The sequence below is a fragment of the Merops nubicus genome, unplaced genomic scaffold (genome assembly GCF_000691845.1).
Source record: "Merops nubicus isolate BGI_N331 unplaced genomic scaffold, ASM69184v1 scaffold6448, whole genome shotgun sequence".
NCBI classification, from domain to species: Eukaryota; Metazoa; Chordata; class Aves; order Coraciiformes; family Meropidae; genus Merops; species Merops nubicus.
Genome location: NW_008627635.1, coordinates 53,636 through 79,275, shown reverse-complemented (window position 1 = coordinate 79,275; position 25,640 = coordinate 53,636). Strand labels below are relative to the sequence as shown.

At 32.8% G+C, this 25,640-nt stretch overlaps 1 protein-coding gene across 1 annotated transcript in view; it reads right to left on the bottom strand.

The window, feature by feature from the left end:
• The window catches only part of LOC103778765 (leucine-rich repeat and IQ domain-containing protein 1-like), a gene marked incomplete at its 5' end in the record, with an annotated part of 91,181 nt that overhangs the window by 16,460 nt on the left and 49,081 nt on the right, over positions 1-25,640 (bottom strand). Inside the window, 2 exons of the mRNA XM_008946377.1 lie at positions 3,666-3,726; positions 5,423-5,555. Of these exons, the coding sequence (XP_008944625.1) occupies positions 3,666-3,726; positions 5,423-5,555 (194 nt within the window). The remainder of the gene's footprint in view (positions 1-3,665; positions 3,727-5,422; positions 5,556-25,640) is intronic.

The following is a 25,640-nucleotide window of genomic DNA, read 5'->3' as shown; positions in this document are numbered from 1 at the left end:
CCTGCTGAAACCAGCTCACTGTACCAAGAGCAGCACTGCACCAGTGCAGACAGGCTTTGTAGTCCAGTGTTACTTTGAGAACTCAGATGAAATGGAGACCTGTTTCATTTCTTTGTCTTTACCCAGTCACTGTTTAATGTAAAATTCATTAAAAAGTTAGTGCGTTTTCAAACCAACAGCTCCAAAGGTACAGAGATTTTACGCCCTTCGTTAGTGACTGTGTACCCGTTGTGTCAGCACAGAAAGTTTACCCCTTGCTTTCTGATGCTTGCTTTTTATGTTTAATGACTGTGATTTTAAAGTTTTGCTTTGCACAGCTAGCAGGTTTTATTATTGCTGTTAATATATTATTTTTGTCTTCCACAGCAGTGTTAATAAACTTTGAGAAGAGTAGCACTTCTATCCTGCCAACTCTTCATATTTTTGGCCTTAATATTTACAGTCTCTTTAAGCTTGTGAGAGCTCTGTATTTTCAGAATCTTTAAATGGAAATATTTTTCTTTCCTTTTATTTCTTATCATTTCCTGTAGAAATAATGCGATCATTGTGATTCTCAGAGTTTCAAACCAATGGAATTGATCATTCTTGTTTCCATCTGACCTGTTTCAACACACAGCAAAAGTTTTCTAATTTCTCAAGTCCCAAAGACTGAGGAGGGTACAGTATTTAAACCAACTAACTTTTTCATGGAATTATTATTCAAACCCTATCCTCATAGCATCTGAGGTTTCATCAACTTGCAGACAACAATAGTCAATGTTATACGTCACATTTTAATAGGGCTGTCTGTCTCTCTCATGTAAGATATGTGGGGTTTTTTTTTCAAAATAAAGGTGTTTTCACTCAATTACAGTCAGAGTAATATTTAAGGTTGTATTAATCACTGAAGCAAACAATTCCAGGTTTGTAAAGAACCCAATTGGAAGTCCTCTGGAGCTAATTAAAAGCTTCCCCTTTACATTTACAACTAAGAGCCACAAACTGGGAAGAAATTTAAGATACTGGTCTACTTTTTCACAGAGTGCATTATTGGACTTCCACCTGCAGTTATCACCATGTTTCACTCTGGATTTTTTTTTTTTTAGCTTCATGATTACAAATGTCTTTTTTTTTTTCCAATTAATTGGAAAATAATTTCATTCAGGAGGAATCTTTGCCTTGAATACAGCTCTGCATTTGAGTGTTTATCTATATGTATCTTAAATTATTGAGATGTTCTGTAATCTTCTGAGGTACAAAAATGCTTTTACATTCAAGTTATATCTTAGTGATTCGGAGATACCAATTAACAGTGAAGTGGTTAACCATGTAAGAAACTTAAATTGCATACAGAGATGAATCAGGAAGTTTATCCTACTTGTCATTCAGCAAAATCGTATTAATTTCAAGTGCCCAGTTTTACCTGTAAGTCAGAATGCCTTCATGAGCACTCAAATAGTAGTAGTAGTAAGCAAAATCATCAAAATGATCAAGATTAACATAAATTCTTAGATTTATTGCAGGTTACTGCATACAGTTTACCCCAAATGGGAAGGACTAAGACTGTATTGTTAATATGCAACCATTGAAATACCATTTTGTATCCATGAAAAAGAATGTCTTAAATTCTTGGAATCTGCACAAATACCAGTTAGAAAGATATATTACTCTAGTACTTTCAGAATGCAGGCTTACAGAACACATACAATTTAGGGTTCCTATTCCACAACAGGAAATTTTATGCTTAAGCAGGACATATGAATAAAAAACCAGAAATGCCCAGGAATGCTTTCCTCTTTTAATTACCTTTTTTAAAAAAAATAAATATTTTTTTTTACGCCTGATGTCCATTTTTCTCTTTCTTTTGGTTTACCATAACTTTTTCTAGTTTTTAATAATGACTGCAGCTAAGTGTTACCTTCATTTTTGCCATGATTTCATATCTTTTAACTGAGTTACTGTGCAGAAGCATTAAGAGCATGTTCATATTTCAACCTTTGACAGTTAAGAGAACTCATAAATTTTAAAACCATCATTCTCTAGCTGTCTCTGTGTACAAAGCACATTATTATTCCTCTGCCTATATAGTACTGCTTTCTGCATTAGAGATACATTTTATTTCCTTTTCTATTTTTTGACCTTCTCTTGCATTTTTCTCTGTGTTTCATTCATGTGAAATGGTTGTGTAATTACGTGGCACAGACTGTGACAATCCCATAACACTGCCAGTTATGTGGCCACATCACATAAGACCATTGAGGGATTGCAGCATTTTTTTTTTTGTGGACAGAACTGCATACTGTAAATAAGGTACACTCAACCTACGTGCACATATGTTTACCAATAATTACATAATGTGTAATTTAGATAACATTATTAGATTATGATTTGCTCAAATTAGAGCAATGACTGTTTAAGACTTTACCTAATGCTTCTGCAACCAAAACCCATCACAACAGTTGTCTGGCTCATGATTTCAGCCAGTAAACTTTAAAAAGAAAGAACCTAAGAACTGGACACACCTCACACCAGAGAAAAAACCTTTGACAAAATCTGACTTAAATAAAATAGTAATATATATGTCTTAAAAACATTCTTTCAACAGTGAGTTTTAGAAGAGTTTATGGTAGTATTTCCAAAACATGCACATTGCATACGTGGTAAAACTAAGGATGACAAAGGTTAGAAAAGGTAAAGACTGCACAGAGTACGGAATGAAGCATATGACACATCATCTAACTGGGAAATACTTTTTATCCAACATTTTACATTATGTATATAAATTTAAGACACTAATTCTGTATAGTTTGGCCTTGCTCCATTTTTTTAACCCCACGGAATTATATCAACAAGAATGTTGCTAATTTGGCAATAAAATGTGAAGTGTATATATACGTGTACATACAGTATAAATTGGCTTGTAGGCATCCTAACACTGCCCACCATCAGAGGAACTTTTCGGCATCTCTGATACCGAGTATTTTAATTTGTAAATTTTCAGATTGTTAAAAAGCTCATACACCTCCTCCTGACAACCTACAGAACTTCCCATTTCAGAAAACAAAACAAAACAAAACAAAACTTAAATGCTGCAAAGAAAAGAAAAGAATTAAACATAAAAAGAGTAGAGGGTATTTTATGATGTATAAAATATATAAAATAAATTGTAGAAATAAGTCTGATTTTATACACTGTTTTTAGTAATGTCACTATAATAACATACAAATCCAACTTACTCTCTTTCAACAAATAACACCGTGGACATATTATAAAGATTGAGGTATGTGACTTACAGAATTTAAGAACTTTTAAACTTGTCTGATTGACAAGAACATGTTTTCTGTCAATAATGTAATTGGTGCTGAATTATATTTAAAATATTTGAAATATTTTTTAAAAGGTTGATTTAGAAACTTTAAAAAAATCACAGTAGCATTTGATGTCTTAAAACAATAACCCTAAAATCAGTTTATAAAACTAGAACTCTATCTACACAAATGGGTTCTTGTGCTCAAACATTTTCTTCTGATGTCCATCAATGGATGACTTGATTGTCAAATAGAGATAACATTAAAGAATAAAATAAAATTTAAAAATCTGTTTGTTTTTACACCATGTATACATTTGGAAGCATCACCAAGGCATAGCTGAATGCTGCAAAATCCCACAAAGAAGTAAGTTCTTACCATAACTTGTACTTGTCTACTGTGATGTATTGCAGGATCTAACTCCGGCAAAAAATGACAGCTGGGAAACATGCAGAATAGAAATTTCAATAAATTCCATTGTACTGAGTTCACTAAAATATCTGCACAGAATCTTTTCCTGGAAATACTCCTGCTTAAGTACAAATGATACTCTTTAAAATAATTCCATGTTTATGATGTATCAAAGTAATTACTATTAATGGGTAATGTTAAAGTAGCAGAGTAATTAATATTAAAATTTTTGTACTTAAGATTAAAATCAATTAAAAATTAACAATTAACATTGTTTATTCCAATGACAGAATACTAATTAAAAAATATAAATATCAATAAATAGAACCATTCATACATTTTTGCATATATTGACATAAATTACTGACAAATCAGTTGTCATATTACTTTATGTAGGAATATTTTTTTTTCATTTACATAAATGTATCAGCTACATAGTTAAATAGCCTACCAGTGTATAGGTGTATGTGTATAGCCATAGATGTATAGCTATATGCATAGCTGTAAATTTATAGCTAAACAGTCTACTAGTGATGTTCCAATCCAGATCAGTGGGTCTTTCACCACATACAAAAATGGTATCATAATCTTTAAAAATGTCATTACAAACACTAGTGTATAGCGTATACCTGCAGAGGTAACGTAATAGATTTAAAAAAATTCTTTTATAAATTTCTGTGTCTTCTTACTTTCAAACATCATTATATATTCTGTTTCAGTGTTTTCATTCAAATTAAAAGCCATGGCAGTTATCTTAAACAAATACTTGGAGTCTTCCACTACTATAGAACACAACTGACAAATATTTTCTAAGAAGTATGTGCTGCATATACCTCCTACAGTCATTGAGACAACTTAGAAATGTGGAATATTTTTCCATGCAGAATGTAAAATATGCAATGAATTTCATTACAAATTAAATACATTTTTAATGAGAGTAAAATTAAAATGCTTACACTAAATCCATTGCTTGCCTACTTACACCTTGTTTGGTTTTATGAGAGGTGCTTGGCTTTGTGTCTACTAATGACTTCACTAAATTATCAATGGTTTATGCTGAATTTATGACCAAAGTATACTTACTATGTCTTCATGTTAGTTTAGGGAATGAGATTAAGCTTTTCTTTAACTCTATTTTCATTAACTGTATTTTCTTTAACTGTATTTTACCTGTTTAATAACCAAATTCAAATACAGAGGGAGCATGTCTACATAATTTTACTGAAGTATACTATGAAAATGTAAAAGCTAGGTTTATATTTTGAAGACAAAATATATTCTGTCTAGTTAAAAGTGGGTTTTTTACTTTCTTAATCAAATCTAACAATATAGGTAATGTTACAGTTGATCTAATTACATAAAACCATAATCTATACCAATAAAGTCATAAAATATATGATGATTAAGCACTTTTTTCTACACTCTCTTAACAATAGAAAAAAACACTATATTGCTTGTGTAAAGATATGTAGATATTTATCATAAGTTTCTACATTGTTTATCATTTCATTATTGCTGTGGAAGAAGTATCTGTGCAATGACTACTAAACCAACTCTAAAGGGTACCATGTTTGGGACCCGGAAATATGGTGTACTCTCTGCTAGCTACAAAGTCATGTTTGTTTTGGAACTATTAACCTAGGGTTTCACTTTACAAGATAAATTTAAAATAAAATTAAAAAAAAAAACAAAAAACAAATCTAATTTATAGGCAATGACCTCACCACTTCGCATTTTCAGAACTGGCCGTTTTATAATCCAAAATCTGTGTATGAAGAGACTGTCTTGTAAAGTCTTTTCTCCTTTGCAATTTCTCATCTAAAGTAGTATCCAGCTGAGAAAATTCTTCTTTTTTACCTGGGGAGGACAAAACATACTTCTTTCTGTTCCTATTATTTTAAAATGATTACTTTTTTTTTAAGATTCCTGAGATAAACTTGGAGTGTTATTGCCTTTTAAAAAAGAAAAAAGGCAATTACTTAATTTTCTTGCAAGGAATCCAACTAAGATGAATTTATTCAGATATATTTAAGAAATGTTTTAAAATTAATTTGGAATTTTATTGTTTATTTTCTCTTTTAAGATTAAATATTTGTCTCCTGAATAAATTTATTTTTACTGGGAAATAAGATTCTCCTTTATTCTGAATTATACATAGAAATACGTATTATACATCAATTGCTTGTCATAGCATCTGTGATTGTTGCTTATTGTGCTATCTCTATCATTAATAGTACACATTAGTTTATATTTACAATTCTATTTACCAATCCATAAGAATAAAAAAAACCAAAATCACCACTACAAGCAAGAAAGGACACATGGCAATCTTATTCCTCTGATCTGTCTCTTACTGATATGACAGATAAAGACATTTTAATGGCAATTTCTGATACTGGATTTCAAAGCAACTGTATACATTAAATTATTTTTCTCAAATTGCTACATACTTTTGTATCACAAAATTCTTTTTGAATACTCTTTGAATCACAAAAGCCATCCAAAGATATAGAATAAAATAGTGACATCATGGAAAAAAAAGTTGTAAAATCCTGGGGATCCTTCAGTTTTGGGGATCATTCTGCTGAATACTAGATACATTTTGAAGCATAAGGAAGAAGATAGTAGAATTGGAAGAGTCTTTAGAGGAAGCATCATTATTGCATGGGGACATTCATGAATTAGAATAACTGTATTTTCTACCCTTATACATCAATTTTATGGGGGTTTTTTTGGCACCTTTGATTCAGGGCTTTTAAGAGGCATAAATTTCTTTATTTTTTTTTGTACAAAAGGTTTTTTTCTCTTGAATATCATTTCAGATGACACGGAGTTATCCTCCCTCTTGCTGATTATTCCTTTTTTCCTTCCAAAGATTTTTCTTTTTCTTGGGAATAAGTGAATTCAGCAGCTCCTAGAAGTTGCTTAGTAAACTGCAGAAATGTACCTGTCCTTTTGCACTTGAACCAGCAAAGAACGTAGGTCACCTCACTTTGTATCAAGTCCATTTACCAACTATGAATGATTTAACTATCAATAACTGTAAAGGGGTGAGGGAGATGTCAGAACTTCCTTTGAGGTGAATAGTTTCCTCATACTCCATATTTTAAGCCTTAGCTTTCATTCATGTTTTGACAACATAAACTGAAGTTACAGGCTATTCACCAACTCAGTTTCTAAGTTTTGTTACATTACCTGTAATAGTTTTTAAACTTATCCTTGTGTAAAAATTATAGTGTACTTTGCATATGTTGCAAAATGTAGCAATTTACCTGGCTTTGCAGTGAGCTCCCTGCTTTCATGTTTTAGCTCTAAGGGAATACTGCTGAAGTATCATATCTTATTTCATAGTCTGAAATGTAAATATCTTTTGGTTGTGCTCTCCATTTATCTGGGTATAGAGAATCTCTATTCATATCAAAACCATTCCTTAGGCTGATTGTGGTCAATTGCCAAACCCCTAACTAGCCTATTAAAATTAGGCAAGGTCCTGGTCCAGAATATGAAGTCGTATATGTCTTGCTAGTAACTCACAGACTAGAACTTGGGCAGAAAAATTTATCCTCAGTTGATGTCAAGAACTCTCTTCCACCTCTTTAGGAAGGCAGAAAATGAAAAACTTGGACACTCACCATATGTACCCAAATGAGGTTGTGATGATCGACTAAAAAGGTCAAGCAGTGAACTGCTTAGTCAGTGACAAATATTAAAAGATTAAGAGTTCTAATTACAGAATTATTTTTTTTTTTTAATTAAAGTGGGAGCCATGTATTCTTTTCTAAGTTTACAATATTGCCTTCCCCTGTTCCTGGTTTAGGAGTAGTTTTCTGACCTTTATATTTTGAAAACTCAAAGTTTCCAAGTCTGCAAATAAAAAAACCCCACAAGATGCATATACAATAAGCTATGATAAAACTTACCAAAAACTTGGCAAGGTATTTTTCCAAAATGATTGTTAATAATTTGCCTTAGTTGCAGTTTAAATATTGACTGAATTACGTTTCAAACACAATTGGCTTTATTCAATAAATTTTTATTCTGAATTTATTTTTATTTATGCATGTTAATTATGGAATCATAATTGAAACAAGGAAGTGATCAAGATGAAAGTGAACACAATAGTGGTTGTTTTTTCCTTAAAAACATACATACTATTACACAGAGTATTCTTGTTCCATATTAGTGGCAATAGTGGCTTTTTTTCTCAAATGGGCAAACACTGTTTGCTACAATAATTTGTTTAATAATGCTGGAGAAAATGGTATTCTATTTTCTTATTTGGAACATACCTATTTTCTTACTTTTTAATGGCAACATCTCTATTTTTAATTCTTATTAAAAATACTATGCTATGAATTAAAACACAACATTATCACTTCTCTATTCCACTTATGAACATAATGTGTTTGAGGATCTGGTCTAGCAGTATCATTAACATGCATTTGCTTGATAGCTTTCTTAAATTAGGGCTCTGGGTTTTTTTAAAACCTGGACCTGATTTTGTAGAAGTACTAACACTCACAAATTCCGCAGAAGTTCCAAAGAGCTGTAAGCATTTTGCATCTTTGAAATAGATCAGACCTATAATCTTTAATTGTTAAACCCAGACAACTCTTAGAATATCAAAGAAAAAAGGAACACATCAAAGAAGGCATAACTCCACCAAAACCCAAATTAATCTCAGAGGTATTTAAAGTATCATACCCTCATTAGATTATCACTTCTAAGCTTTCAATCTTTTTGACTTCTTTTTTTACATGACACACACGTTAATAATTTTAAGATTGGAATAGTCTTACATTTGGCATTAATACAGTAATGATTTTTAGGTGTTGCCAATTAATCATTCACATATATACTTTGCGCTTAGGCCAGATCCAATGCAGCTTACAGGGGCACCTACTGCCATTCTCCTACGGAATTTGGGCCTCTAAGTAGAGAGAATGTATTCAGAAGAGCCTGGACACTTGAAATGTCCTTGGAATTGAACATTGCAGGAAAATAAATTCTTTTCTAGGTCCCAAATTAAACATACAAATCCATAAGAACCTGAACTTTAGGATCAAGGAAAATGTCATCCTCCATCTGTCAAATTTGTTTGCTGGGCATGCTCTGAGACAGTGTGACTCACATTCAGTTTAAAATATGAATGTTGTTTATGTACTTTAAACTAGACTATCTCTGGATAATCCATTAAATGAGTTAAAGGAGAAGGGCTAAGAATTTGTGGACTACTGGTTAAGTGTCCTAAATTCTAGATAGAGTCAGTTTTCTTCTCATAAGTTTTTCTTCAAGACTGATGCATCTTGTGACCTCAGCTGTAGCATTCAGCTTTAAAAGGAGGACTAAAACATACCCAAAAGGAATAGCTTGGCATGTGAAAGCTGGAGATTTCAAATCTTACTAGGCTAACGAGTATCTAAACCCTATGATTCCCACTGCCTAAGAAGTACCTCATAGCCATGCTCCCCAGCACTAGGGCAAGCGTTCTTAACAACAAGACAGTACACTAAAAGAAGGAAGATAGTTACGCAATATCTACCTTCAGGGTGATACTTCTTATTCTGCATTTCAGTTTTCAGATTTTATGCCCAGGAAACACTGATCTTGATTGCTGTAAATTCCAGTTAGTTACTCAGCATTGTCCATTTATATGTAAAAGGATGCTGAGGAACCCCACTCAACACAGTGATTCTTTTTTTCAAATCTATTTGTTGATGATGGGAAAAGGTCTAACTTTAATACGTTGTATGTTTCTTGAAACTGAGAAATGTGTGGAGAAGTCTGCACTGTATCCAACCTTCTACAGTTAAATTTTCTGTTTTGAGGGTGACTTAATTAACTTCAAAACTTGCTTCATACAGAGTACAATACAAATAAAGCAAGAAACTAAGAAAACCAAGACCTACAACGTGAAAGAAGGGTTTGGAATTTCTTCAGCATTCTAAGTTTTCCTCTCTTAATATAAAAAATCTGTGGCCAGAGTTAACTTTCTCAATATGTACTGTGGAAATGGTGCTGTTAATATAGGAATTAAGCAGCTCAGTTTGAGTATAAAATGAATATCTATGCTTTTAATACAGTCAAATTTTTCTTATCTGTCAGTATTCTGGTATATGTTACTGGTCAGCAATACACATTGTGAGTCTGTGGATGAGTGTAGAAACTCTATAAGAATATTATTCTGAACGAAAATCAGAATTATATGTACCCTGTGAGGATTTTAATAATTTCTGTCTTCCATAAAGTTATAATACCCATTAATAAACAATCCAGAAATCCAAAACCTAAAATTCATCTTTTTATCTCATTTTCTCCATATGTTAGTCAACAAACAAAATGACATTATTTCCATCACAATCTATATAATACAGAAAGCAAAAAATTACATGAGTAATAACATTGCTATCAAGGCAAGAAACTGCAGAATTTGGACACATACAGGAAAAAAAAATAATAATAAAAACACAATAACCCCTAACCTCCACTTCCAAAACCACCCAGAAATTTATAGTAAAATGTGAAAGAAATGAGAGGAATTTTTCATCTTCCACAAAAAGCTTGACACATTGCTTTACATAGCAACCACTACATGCCCAAAAAGTGTTTTCGGAAAAAGAATGATATTTAGAGTAGTCTTCAGCATGATCATAGGTAGTCAGTTAATATATTAATATTAGTAACATATGTAAGACCTCCAGGAAGTTGGTATTATCATGTGGCAGTAACTGATACAGAGTTCTTGCCACCTAAAATTATAGTATCTCCAGAAAATGTTTATCCACAAGTCAATTTTAAGATAGTGAAACACATTTCTACCTTAAAAAAACACAGAAAATTGTTTGTGACATAACTAATCTATACATGATAGCTAAGTTTAAATGTTACTTTTTCATCTGAGTAACTTTTGACTAAAACAGCTTCCATCTCTAGGCCCAGAATGGATGAAATAAAAATATTTATAGCAGTATCTGAATGAGTTCACAGCTGAATAAAAGATGAAATAGGAGCTTTTACAAGAATACACATCAAGTTATGACCTACAAGATTTAAAAATGCTTTATCACTTACATCACAAATAGTTGAGCATGGGAGTGCTGATCAACTCACAAGAGCATGTCTTTCAAAACTCACAGAAGCAAATAGTGAAAGGCAAAAAAAAAAAAAAAATCTGACATTGTTATCTAAAACTTGTGCCCTTTTCCTCTTTTTACCAGGTATTTTAGATTTTTTTTCTAGGTTATAAATAAGGTCTACTATATTACTATTCCATCTGTAAACCACTTTCGCTTATCTTTTCATCTGCTTTTGTAATCATCTTTTTATTACATGATTCTTCTTGACCTCACACTCACACCATTCTTCATCCACCAAATCCAAGTATTCACCTCACTCTCACTTAAGACCATAGTCTTTTTATTTTGGCTGTCTTTTTTCTCCTTGTTTTCATTTCTACTTTTTGCTGTCTTTTACAATATGCTCTGTCTCTGGGTGATTAACAATAGTAGTAAAGTTTCACCTACTCAGTTCATTCTGTGTCAGCTTGAGCTTTGTGTTATTTCTTTGATGTCTTATTATTAGATTAAGCAAAAGCTGAACCCTTTCATTGAGATTCCTAAACCACTGATACTGTAGAAATTTAATCTTCTGAATTCAAGGAAAACAGGTTTTCATACTTGTGCATTCCCACACATTATTCTCTATTTTGCTACTTGTTCCTGCCTCTGCAGAATACATCACCATTACTGTTTATCAGTACCAATTAGTATTTATCTCTATTATTGTTTATGTGCACTTTGTTCCTTTCCCCACATTGAAGAAAAGCCAAGTCTCACTTAATCTTCAATGATGTACTTTTAAAACAAATCATTAAAAATTATTTCTCTCTCTTCATATCATAATAGTGTCGATGACATTCTCCCATTATCTCCTGATTATTTCATCTCTTTCATTGCAACCTTCTAATCACACAAATATATTGCAAACTATTACTCCATATTAAATTATGTCTTTCACTTTTCTTGTGAAAATGCTAGACTTCCCTTTGAATTGCTTCATAGGCTTCACTTTCCTGGCACTGACTTGAAGGAAGCATTAAACACTGTTCCTTACAGTTTATCCAGCTTCCACAACTTTATGGTCTGTCACCACTTTCTGCACTCAGAATTCTATTTATGTTAAGCATGACTTCTCACTTATCTTCTGTAACTTCCTTCTATATTTCTTCCTTCTTCCTTCCTATAGCTAATAGCAATATGAGTTTCATATCATGATATTTCCCAGGACATACAACAACTTTTGGAGTTGATCTATAAACCTAAAGAAATATTTCACCTGAGGTGTGTACAGTAAGCTGACACACAGGCAATTGCTGATTTATTTTTTTGATTATTTATGACTATTCTGGTCTGATTCAGGCAGTGAATCTTGGCACGAGAACTTGAAGATCTATTTGAGGAAAGATAAAGGGACCCCAGTGGAGGGTCAATAACAATAAAATGAAGGAACGGTACTGCACTGTTTTAATGTAGATCCACACTCTCTAATAGATTGCATGAGGTTCCCTTGTCCACCAAATAAAAAGATATTACTTAAAAAAAAATAAGCCAGAAAACAAAATGATATTCTGCCATTTGATTAAACTGTTTAATTCTGTACCATTCAAATAATTAGATTTCTTTACATGGACTACTGTTCGAATGCATTCATATCAGAACTGGTTTATTTCTTCAGAACACTACAGTAGTCGGTTAACACTTGAATGAAACATATAGTTATGGTTAATCTCAGTGAAGGGTAAGGCCCACGTGAATTTTTTGCCATAGAAAAGCAAATGAAAAAACAGGAGAAACATTTGCACATATACTTGGAGTTCTTAAGATTCTAAGTTCTCTGAAATCTTCCAAGTTCAGAAATGCAAATGTCAAGCTCTAGTGACTGTGTCTATGATTTTGAGTTTACTGAATTTTTTTTCATTAAATGCTATATAGTCACTGACTCCACTCAACTGAAATGTGTCAGCTGCTCTGTGTATTTTTGTTTGCACTAAGGCACCCAAGCATCACACTCTTCATCTGGACTCTTATGTTGTGGTAATAGTGTAATACACTTGCACAAGGAGATGGTATTGATGAGCACCCAGAATTTTACAACTAAAAAGAAGAGATTAACATTTCTCAGTCCAGCTACCCAAGGGCAGACTTGCTTTATGTATAGGTTGTGAAATAGCAGGCAATAGTTTCATGTTTGAAAAACTAAGTTGGTTCTTCCTTAAAAAAACCCCAAACCAAAACCCAAAACCAAACCCCAACTCTACAAAAATGCAGAAACTACAGGGATGATATTCTACTCGCATACACACAAAGACATAAGTTCCTGATGTAAGCTACTTCTTCCTGCAATCAGCACTCTTCAAGATCCACTCAGGCTTTTACGAGTGCAAAAACAACATAAAAAAATGCTTACATCACTGTGCTGTACTTTCGTATAAATTTTTGTGTAGTCTTCTATGAACAGGGTGTTCTGTAGTCTATATACTACCTGCTTCAGCCACTCAGCATGGGCAAATTTCATCACCAGTGCTGCTAAGACATGTATGAGGAGTATAGTCAAGAGTTGAGTTACCCAGAGATCTTTGGATAATCAAGGTCCTTGAAGAACAAAAGGAATGAAGGAGGAGTGAAAGAATTTTGAAATTCTATGTTCAGCATTTCCATGTGTAGTTTTTCATTAATAAATGTAAGGAATAAATAAGTTGGAAGTAGATTTAGTCTATTTTGTTTATCCTTAATGCCTACACTCTCACATAATTTATGTCTCATCCCCCAGATCTGCCCGGTACAGGCCTTATCTCTACTTTTTCTTATAATCATTAAGAACTAACAAACCCTCCAATGGTGGACGTTTTGTACTGAAAAGAGGAATGGATTTTATATTGCTCAGGACAAAACTAAGAGATGCGTAACATAAAAAAAAAAAATTTACAGAGACTTTTGACAGATTTTATTTCTATACATTCCCAATTCTTAAGAGACTGACAGAAACAATCAAGAACTTGAATAGAAGTGTTTAGTTGTTCAGTAATGAAACAGTATTCCCAAGCAAGAAAAGATTATCACTTCATAAGGAGTCCAAGCCAGAGGAGTAACTTTCTCTAAATTCTGTAAAAAAAGCAAAATTATTTAAGACGTCAGATCTTCCAAAAGAATTCTCAAAAAGACAAATACAAATGAACATTTTGTAAGAGTACAGGAGACCTAACTACTATGTTGATCCTTTTCAACAGGGCAAAAAATACAAAATACAAGAAAGCTTATTGAGTGTGACAACCATTAAGGTGGGCTTTGTTTGTACTGAAGGACTTAAAAGTACAGGAAAAGGACAAAAATATCCAAATGCAGCAAGAGATTTGTTCAAAACACAAATCTGAGGTTTCTATGTGACAAGAAAATACATATGCCAAGCATTAAAATAAAAAGTCATTACTCAGGAACAGCATGAAGTTAGCAATGCTGACTTACACCACTTTAATTATTGTCTCATAATTTTTTTATGAACAAGAAATTAAACTACGTAATTTTGTATCACAGCTTGGGAATGTACACTGAAGTTTTTACTATGTTTACTCTTGAGAATAAACATTTTTTCTAGATAGTTATCTGAATAATATATGATCTTGTTTTTAAGAACTCAAGTTTATCAACACACACGATGTACACTAGGACCATATGTGATTGGTACTTATCAGTGCAGAAAACTGGAAATAATGAAATTATTATATTAAAGTTAATATGCAGTTCAGTTATGAATGCCTGTGAATTGCTTATCCTATCTATTATGCAGACACATAATTTTACGTTTAAAAGTGTTTCACTTTATGAGGGTAAAACTATTTCTGGCTAACTTTCTGATGTTGACTTGAGATACCTGTTGGTATTTGATGAAGGTTCTGTGACAATTCAGAGCTTTGTCAGTGCAGCGATGGATTAACAGCATCCACATTGTCAAATACACACACAAAGCCTAAGCAGGCAAAGTGCAAGGTTGCGGTTTCACTCACTTTAGAGTAAAACCCAGAGGTACCAGTGAAGATCAGGCCTGTCATTATGCCAAACATTGTATAAACAAGGCTTGATTTAATGCTCATTGAATTAAATCGAAAAATATCTCAGATAGACATGGTTCTTTTTCTTAAGACTCTACATCTAAAGTGATTTAATCCCCAACCATGTACAATTTTAAAATATTTATATCCAGCTTAAAAATAACCGTATACAATAAACTTATGAGTGACTATAAATAAATATAGAGAAAAAAGTACTAATTCTTCTTATTAAGTTATACTTAATTGGTTGACATATCATGGAAGGAAATAAACAATATGAAATTCCAGTGTCTTATGGATCTGTTACAAAAAACAAGGGGAATTCCAATTGTAAAAGGACAGGTAAAAAAAAAGCAAAACAAAACTGCAAGTTGCCCCAGGTTAATTCCTAACTCATATGACTCAGCTTAGTATTTTTATAGATTTCTTGAATAATTGGACTGAAATTTTCAACTTGTAAACATATGAAAAATGCAATAATTGAAATAAAGTATATAAGTTTAGAGAAACTAACACATTCAAGAGTATTCAACCCCACAGGAATTGAACTGACAATTCTATTGATTTTGGATCACTTAGAGCTAAAATGGCACAGGTTTTTCCTATCCATGCACAGGTTTGAATGAACCCCACTAAATGAAGAAAATAGAGTTTAAAAAAGAGTAAGTTGTCACTGACTCTTCCTGTTATTTTATAAAATTTTGTTTAGACCTTTATTTAATTTTTTAATGAGCAAATGAGCAAAACCTCTGTTCTATTACTGAACATAATTTAATCTTCCTTAAGTTCGACTAAATTTTTTATTCTTAGAGTAGTTGCATTTAAATTAGTTTCTTTTTTACTAAACTTTTCAGCTACACTTGCCACCAAAGTCTCCAACTCACAGATATACACATATATATTTCTATGTACATATATAAAAAATCTGTTTGAAAGGAGGGAATAAGTTAAATGATTATGATTAGGTGAACTTGCATCATGTGCATTCTGGTTATATTTATAATAGCTTTTAAGACAGCCATATCTAATCGACTTAGAAGTGTAATTTGTTTTACCTGTTTCCTAACAACATGTAAAACAGTTTTCCATTCCTAACTTTGCTTGTTTGCTGCCAAGTATCTAAGCTCCTGCAAATAGCACAGACACTTATAGAGCATACAGGTCTGATCCAGAAAGGAGTGAAACCTCACAAACTCCAAGGAGGTAAGCAACTTGAGATTAAGGAACTTCAGTAGCTAAGCCTATCCTATTTACTCCAGAATAATGGAACAGGCAAGGTATAGTTGTGGTTTTTTTGTTTTTTTTTTTTTTTTTTTAATTTTAATTTTTTATTATGAGTTTTAAAACACTACCAACTAAACTAGACTATCGAAATTGTATTATCTTACATGGGAATTTGTGTACAAGATTAAAAAAAAAAAATAAAACGAAAGCCTCACTAACCCAAGATTTTACTTTCACTGTACAAGTCACTGTCATGAAGAAGATTGATCACCATTTCATTGATAAGTTTGAATGTAACAAGAGAATACCTGCTTTTTGTCTTAGATCAGAGAACTTGTTTTATAAGAAAGATTATAATATCGTTTCCTTTGCATACAAGACGTAACAACTGTAACACAAAGTAATCTGAGTGAAAAGGTGAAGAGAATTCTTTAAAGTAGTTGAAGAAATAATTATGAATTGGTAATATTTAAAATTAAAAAAAAAATTACAAAAGTGACCACAAAGCATTATTTTGTTCAGTAAGATTTTTCTCCTTTTCTCAAAAGCTAAATACAATGATGCAGTATGTTACAGGTACTGATACAGAGGCTACAAAAAGGCATATGTATCTGCAGTGACAACACAAAAAAATCCATGTAAGTAAATATAGAAACTTGTCTGTGACGTGTAACACAGTTCTTGAAACTCTTTCAAAACTTTGAACTCCTCCAAATTCTGATTCAGTGAAAGCATCACGGGATACTAAAACTGGAGAAATGTCTGAATACCATCATCATCCTCAAGGAACAGACTCATTCAGGATTCTGGCTAGAAGAGGATGAAAACAGGAGAAAAGAATGCAGTGATGTAGCAAAACAGTCATGAAACCCAAGATATCCAATTTTCAGTGATATTTAAAACATCTTAATTCTACTCACCTTCTCCTGGATTCCAAATAGAGTCTTCAGTTTTCACCTGACTACTCCTGCATAGCTACATCTCACAGTGCTAGCTCTGTGTGCTCATCAGTACCGTTTCCTTGTGCAACTGTACTATACAATAAAAAATGGGCTTGCCCCTGATATTTCTATAATGGACAAGCATACTGTTGATGGGAAGTCACAGAAATACAGAACACTCTCACAGGGGAAATAAAACAACTTTCAAAGGGATTAGTATGATGCATGGATAACATGCATGCTTAGTAAATAGAGTGAAATAATAGTAACTACTTGTACAAAGGTATAAAATCCAAAAATCCTGAGCAGCCATAACTTTGGAAGAAGCAACCTTTAAAATTTATTCCAACTAAGCTTTTATAAATATTTCAATTTGCAATAAACGAAAGATGTTTGAAAGAGAAGTTTGAATACAGTGCATACAACTCACATAGTATGATGACAGCCTATGCAGTGTTTTAGCATATGTAGACCAGACTACAAGTAGAGTCTGACAAAACCTAAGAAGGCAGACCTGGCTAAGAGTCAGGAGTCACGCTTATTAAATTGAACTCTCAGGGGTATCATGCAATCAGAGGTCACAATCGAGGCAACAGAAGCAATGTCACGATATCAGAGAAAGGGCCAATTCAGACCTGCTCCCTGACAGGCAGTGAGGTCACGGCTTGCGGCAAATAACTGTATTAAAAGGGAATATTCTCTGCACACTTTTAGAACTGTCATCTGAACAAACAAAGCTAGGTCATTGGTAGGTTAAATCAGAACTTTCTGCCTTAGTAGCACATAGCTTCCTTTCTTTTTACATTCACTATGAATTTCAATTACAAAACATACATCAGCTAATAAAGCAAATTCTCAGTAAACTTCACTTTGAAATACATGGTAGTGTTTAAATTCCTACTCTTAAAAAGATAATTTCTATCTTTGACAAAAGATATCCCTCGACTCTTCATTAACTGAAAATTATTAAGCTTGCTTAAGAAAACAAAAACCATGTAAGAGCATTAGGGAAGTGACTTTCCTCAGTTAATTTTTTAGTAATCCTGATACCAAATCTGCATTTAGAAACCATTAAAAAAATGAAAGTTATTAATAATATGCTTGCTTAGCCATGATTGTGAAAGTGAAATAAAGTTCTTCTTTTGTCCGGTTATTTGGACCTCTTTATCTTATTATCTGGCCTGGGTTATCTACAAGACTTTACAAATGTATCAATTTATGAAATTATAACCATGTTGGATTAACTAACCTGACAACAAACCTGCAAAGAAAGACTTATTCTAAACTGTCATCTAAATAAAATTTTATTCAAAAATATTATCTTTGTATGTAGCCCTTAAGAATATTAAAAAAATATTAAAAAAATAACTAGAAAATTCAGTATTTCTACCTTTTTTATATACATATGCCAGCTAAAATATCTGTGGGGCATACATCAAAACAGCACAAACCTAAGAATTTCAAACAACTTCCAAAATGTTTCTGTATTGTACATGGCAAGAAATGAACTGTAAAGTTATGAGGTTGGAAGATATACATTATAGAAACAACACAGCATAAAAGTTACATATATCATTGCATGACTGTACATTTTTATTAAAATATGTGAGTTACTTGCAATTCCTTATAAAATCATCTGTCTACATCATACATACTATTTTAGGGATTACATGAAACTTGTTAGAGGTATAGGACTTTGGTATAAGAGTTAGTATTGAACAGCTGGATTTCAATTTTAGAGTTTTAATGTTCTGCTTGAAGAATGCTGCACATTACCAAAATATATTATGTATTTGAACCACAACATTACTACTTATAAAAAAGAAAGAGACTTAAATGTGTGTTCAATAATAAACACATGAAAATGTGGAATGCTGTAGATCTCTGACCTCATTAATGGTATTACTTCTCCATAACATCATAGTTCCCACTACATAATAGGAAAAAGAAGAATTCTTCTATAAGAAATTTTAATCAATTACATTTTCAAATCAATAAAATAGATTTGAAATCAGTCCTTTGGGCGAAGGCCTTCCTTTAAGTCATCTCTAAAAGTACTTAAAATATGCAGAGGCATTGCGATTAAAATGTATAGCTATTGTAACTTAAAATGCATCATGTTGTCCAACTGAAATAAGAATTCTACCTATAAAATATTTTTAAGAATACATTATATCCATTGTTCATAGCTCCATACCAAATGGAAATTCTTTTGCAAGATGAACTTTTGTGCAATGCAGCATTCATGATACTTTAATGGACACAGAAGATACATTTTCTGTTGCCAAAGGTAAAATACGATTTGCACACCAATATGATCTTAATGCTTGAAATACTCACTTTGGAAAATGCTTGGAATATAGCTTAAAATGCACTTTTAGTGACCTGTTCATTAGGAATTCATTTCTTGAAGTGTAAAAAAAGTATTTAGTCCTGTTCAATAAAAGCAAAACAAATAAACAAACCACCCTAATATTGACTGTAGTCCTCAGGCACACAAACAGATGTCAACAAATTCAACAATTACTTTTAACTAGACGTCCTAAATCCATGTGCTGTAACACTTTATTTTAGAGGAATTTAGCCAAACCTATTCTTCCTTACCCCCTCCAACCAAATCCATTTGGATTTAACTTGTTGCTAAAATTATCTGTCTTTTGCACTCTAAGACCTGGGTCACAACCTTACTTAGGGACAGGAAATAGTTATCAGGTCACTGAATGGTCAAATGAAAAAGGATTTGAAATGCTTCGATACTCAGGGGTCTATTCATCCAAAATGATTGCCTTATGCAGTATTAAAAGCTGTGAACGTGGAGTCAACTTTACGTGTAGATTGGCTGAGATGCACATATCCACACTGCCTAGCCTTTGGACATAAAATGTCAAGAAAAAGAGAAAAAAGAGAGGTCAAATGTCTGAAAATGCAAATAAAACTATCTGAACTATTGTGTTACCTTATTCAACAATGAGAAAAAGTACTTTTCAACCTCTGATGACATTTCAGGTGAAATCTCATTCCCACTGAAGTCATAATTAGGTAATTACTAGCAAAAAAGCAGTAAGAATTTTTTTTTTTTTTTTTTTTTCCCCCAAATGTGAGGTTCATTTTAGGTTAAAGATTGGTAGATTACTATGCTGTGAAAGCACAGGTGACAGCCTAGACACTGTATAAAACCCATGTCTTGGAAGTTTGTTGGAACAAAGACACACACTATCTAGCTTAGAGACCACATTTAAGTTTGATAAGTACTAATAAACTCCTGATATCACCACAAATTATAACAGTTTGCAAAATAGTAGAGACAGGAAAAAAGACAGAATACAGGCAAGTAAAATATGTGATTAGAAACCTTTAAGATATGAATACTGTAACCATGAAGAACAGAATCACAGTAAGAACTCATATTAAGCTGGTATGCATCTATGGCAAGTATCTCCTGTTCAGGAACTTCAGGCAAATATAATTTTTTTTTGTTGTTGTTATTAATTGAATGTGAAAAGCAAGAATATTAATAAATGTCAAATGTCTAGCCCTTTTATAAATATTCAGACACTGAAGAGAACTGCACAAAAGCACATAGATGATGTTCTACATATTTAAACATATACTGCAATTTCAGGATTGCTTCATCCCATGAATACTGGAAAAATCTTACAGTATCATTGATGGACAGGAGGCTAGAAAATTAGGCACAGATTTTATTTTTTAGTTTTATTTTATAATAAGAAACCGGGCCACTAGAACTATGTAACTGAAGCTTGAGTGCGTGCACGGCAAGGCCCCTGCAGTCTTTTACAACTTCTCAGCGTAGCGCTGTTGTGAACTGGGTTTGCACTCTGCCAGCAGAGCAGCTCTGACCCATGGAGAGCACTCCTTCAGATCAACACTGCCTCAGGCTTTACTGCTTTCTGCAAGAAGTCTTACATTTCAGGCATCAAGTTGAATTTCTTCTGGAGATGATTAACCCAAACCCATGACAGATTTTTTCCAAGATATCCAACTCCTTATGTTTATTTTATCCTGGCTCTTTTTGGATGTACTGGACACAAGTAACCTACTCATTTTACATGTTAAAGGGCTGGTGGAGAGCCATTAATTCCTTAAAATGAGAAAATATTTCAATGCGAGAGTTCTGTTGTGTGAGCTCAAACTAAATAATAAGAAACAAAGCCATAGAATTCTGATTTTAAAAGATAGATACCCTTCCACACTACAGGTTTCTGTAATGCATTTTCACCACATTGCAGAAAAGATCTTACTTTCTCTGGAAATCCATTATTCTGTCATTTTTGTCAGTGCTGTATGGTTTAGAAACTGCTTCACTAATGTAGCACACAAATTTGAAGCCTGGGAGATATGCAATAATTGCATTTTACTGCAAATATGGCAATTCAGCTAGTAGAATTGCAGCAAGACAAGATTTAGAATGTGGCTATTAATCCTTTTCGGACCACAGCTCAATAAAAGATGACTTAATTTAGAAATGGATGTTTACAAACAACGTACTTCCTGGGAGTTGATGCCATTTATTTTTTTCCATTGAAAATATCTCATTTCTAAAAGATAAAAACAGCTAACATAAATCATTAGCTACAGGTCAATGTCTTTTTAAATGCTCTTAAATAGCAAACAACAAAACATTCAAAGCACGGAAAAAGTTTAATATTAGCATTCTCTTAGCTCTCAATGCAGATATTTAAAAGCATCGGTGATGTGAATAAATCTAAATTCTATTTAATTACTACATATACTTTTTCTTCAATGTATTCATATTTCATAATACAGAAAATGTAAGAACCTATGTTGATCATTAGGTTACGATATTTTAATGAGCTCCCATAATTAACTCAAAAGAATCCTTAAGTTACCACTTTCCAAAGTCTCAAGTTCGTATTTTTAATTAGCACTAGTAATAATAACCTATGAGGATGTTTTGCAACATTTTTCACTTGAGACTACAAGGAATTTCATAACCGTGAACTATCAGAAAGCTGGAAAAAAGACAACTTTAAATGGATCCTTGATATTTATCTTCCAATCATATGACATAATCACAAGATCATTTTACCTCTTGTTCCAATATAAAAAATAAATGTTATTTCTACTGACAATTTAAAAAGAAATGAATAAATATTTCTGTAATTAAAAGCCACCTGAGAAAGCATACTCTGTTCATTATCAAATTTGTATTGCTGAAATCTGTCTCAACGTTATACCCATTATGTTTTCTTTAGTCAACCAATGAGCATAAAATGACAGGAAATACAGTACTGCCAATTAGAACTACAGGGTCCCAAACTACAGTAAACTTGACAACATCATCCAATGCATTTTTAATACAGTTACACTTTCTGGCATTGGTCATTGTGCACATTCTTCGGTGAAGTCAAATTGTATTGCTTCCATTTCTTTGAAGTGCATGGTATAGATATGCCACTGGTGGATATGGCTATGGCTGAAAATAAATGTAGTATATGTGCCAAAAAATCACTTCATCTACACAATTAATTAAAGCATAGCTTATGAAATTCTGAAAAACTAAGCAAATCATATAAAAATAATATTTGGACTGGAATAGTTTGACTGTACTCTCAGCTGACCTACTGCACTCCTCCAGCTTGCTCTGCAGGTTAGAATCCAGAACAGAAATTATTTGGATTATCCACCAAAACTGTTAAGGTAGACAGATTAAAGAGGACCCCAAAAGATACATATTGTTCCCAAACACTGCAGTAAACTGATGGGCTAGGCCTTGTGGCTCCTCCCTCAGTTTTGAGCTGCTGTGCTTGGACAAAGCACTCATACTGTTGATCGGAAAAGTTGGTATCCGTTCTTTGTGCAAGCGAAACTACAGACCCTGTAATTACAGACCCACAGCTGGTGGAGCTGCCCTGTTACACATTCAGTCAGGACTAATTGGGACTTCCCAAGAACAGAGAGGTAGTCAAGGACAGATTCTTCCTTCAATTCCTGGTCTACTTTATCCAAAATAGTCAAGACTATTTTACATTAGATCAATAACCAAAATAGCCTCCAGACAACAGGAGAAGCAACCATAAAGCTTTCTAAAAGTGTTTTGCTGCAAAGTAGGTAATGATGAAAATTTGATGAAAATCTGTGTTCCTTGTAATGTTTCCAAAACTGAGATCTTTGAAAAGTCACCATCTACAAACACACAGACATCTCCAGGAATGTTCATTAAAACAAGAAGCTGGCACATTTGGTTTGTCAACTAACTAGCAGTAACTAAAACTCAACAACTGTGCTGGAAGCATAACTATTACACTAAACAAAGTGGTGCCATACATATAATCCCAGGAAACGTCAAGCAAGTCATCAGAAATGAAAGTGCATTGTCAGGATTTCACCTGTCTTCAGGTTTTTGATGAGGCTATGTTTTTTCAAGTGAAGCAGTAAACGCATATTTACACTCATGTATTCTGTGGCTTCTTTTACACCCTACTGAAGAGAATGTCACACACAATACGTAATTATTTATTTAAATAATAGTTTTAATGAATCTATTATAAAATGACCACATGCACTAATTTTAACTGAAACAGCATCTAGACAGAAAGCATTAGGATTAAAAAATGCATGTTGATACTACAAATTACATCAGAGTGATTGTTCATAACTTACTTTCCTTTCAAAATACTCAAATAAAAAAGTGTAAGTGCTATGCTTATTGAATTTATATACCTATACTCATTATATATGTATATATGTGTGTGTATATACACATGTGTTGTATGTATATGTATTTACACATACACATATATACACACACATACGTACAGTAACACAATTACATTCTTATGGTTCATGCCTTCACACATTGCTTGTATTTTTAAATAGTAAGTTATTGTTTATCAGAACATTTCCTCATGCTGTTGAAGGATGTAATACAAAGGGGTTTGTCCCTGACCCACTTCTGTGTGCTATTGTGATACAAATGTGAAATAATGTTCCTCTGTGGGAATTTTTATAAAATCAGTGAGTAAAGCATGATGACTCTTCTAAAATTTAATAAAAAAAAAAAAAAATGTCACTCAAGTTTTGAAAATATGTTTTCCTACAATGAATATTCTGAATTGGATATGTGAATTGTCCCATGGGATTAAATTTTTGCACAAGTTTTCAAAACTGGATACCGACATTCTGCATATGCGCTCATCACAACTTTTGTAACAGTAAAACAATTGAATATATTTCTTGAATAGTTGAAAATATTTCTTTATAGATTCTGCCAGATACAATACTGTTACTATGATGCAGGCAGCTTAGATGAGGAGGCAAAGTATGACATAAAATAACTTTAATCTCAGAAACACACAATCATCAGATATTAAACTCATTCTTTTATCCTGTTTTCATCTTTTTGCTCCCTTTTTCTTTTTATACCTTATTTTTTCACCTGTTTTTGTCTTATTTGTATTTCTAACAACAGACCAAAGACATAATGAAGACAAAAGACATTCATCGTACATTTTAACTAGATTACCTTTTAAATATTCACTACTATGATGTATTCCAGTTTGAAAATCTAAAACTGTTCTAATTGTTTCACTTCCGAGGGCATCCCCTTTCAAAAGTAGTGATTCTGTTATTTAACAGATAACACATGTGTACTTGCTATTGATGCTATGGTTTGTCCCCTCCATTTCCCAATTTAAAGAAATAAATCAGGAATATTTAGAATGTGCACTTTTTTTTCTTTTTTTTTTTTTTTTTAAGATTTAGTGGTTTATCAAGGAGATTTATTGGAGTTTAAATTGTTTTCTACCAGAGCACTGACTACCAGTCTGTGATGGTAAAAGGCCTTGAATGTAGGAAGTTTATTTCTACCACGCAATGGACTGATCTATGTTCTCTCTTGTCTTCAAATTGTGTCCACAAGATTTATGGATACAGAATAAAAACTTTTCACCTTGTTACAGAAAGAATTCCCATCGTAGAACAGATCCAGAGAAATCTATTCCAGGCAAAAGAGGAAGAATGGTCAAAAGGTGAGAGATGGGAAATGGGACAAGCTTTTCTCTGAGTGTGAGAAAAAATGACTGATAACACAGCTCTGTGAAATTATCACACAGGTGCTTTGCAGAGAACGTGCAAAGTGTTATCATATCCTAATTTTAGAAACTCTTAGTTCTGTCTGACGGTATCTCACATACACATAAATACATGTTCTGTGCTGCACTCGGGGTTCTAATTCACAACCTAATGATTTCTGCCTATACCATCTGAAGTAGCAGTGATTCAGGTGGAAGGACAGTTTTATATTCTGGCCAAGCAGAAGACTACTGCTTGTCTTCTGGAAGGCTCAGCAGGTTGCATAAAGCACCCACTGAAAGATTGCTGAAAATAAAATCGCAGTTGACTAGCTGGCCAAAGGTGTATTATGGTCCTTGAAGTGGAAGATAGACAGAAGTGCCACCACAGTGCTTGCTTTTTTATACCTTATCTGCTATGATGCCTTCTCTCCATGCATTCAAAAAGTAATTTCAGTAATATTTAGAATACATACATTAGCTTTCCAATACAAAGGGAAATGTCTCCATGCAGGAACAGATAAGCTGGTGGCATGAAAGCTAGTCTAAACCTACACTGACTTTAGGGTACTGAGCCTGGGATCAAGCTTATCTCTTTGACATAGTTTTGAACATTCAC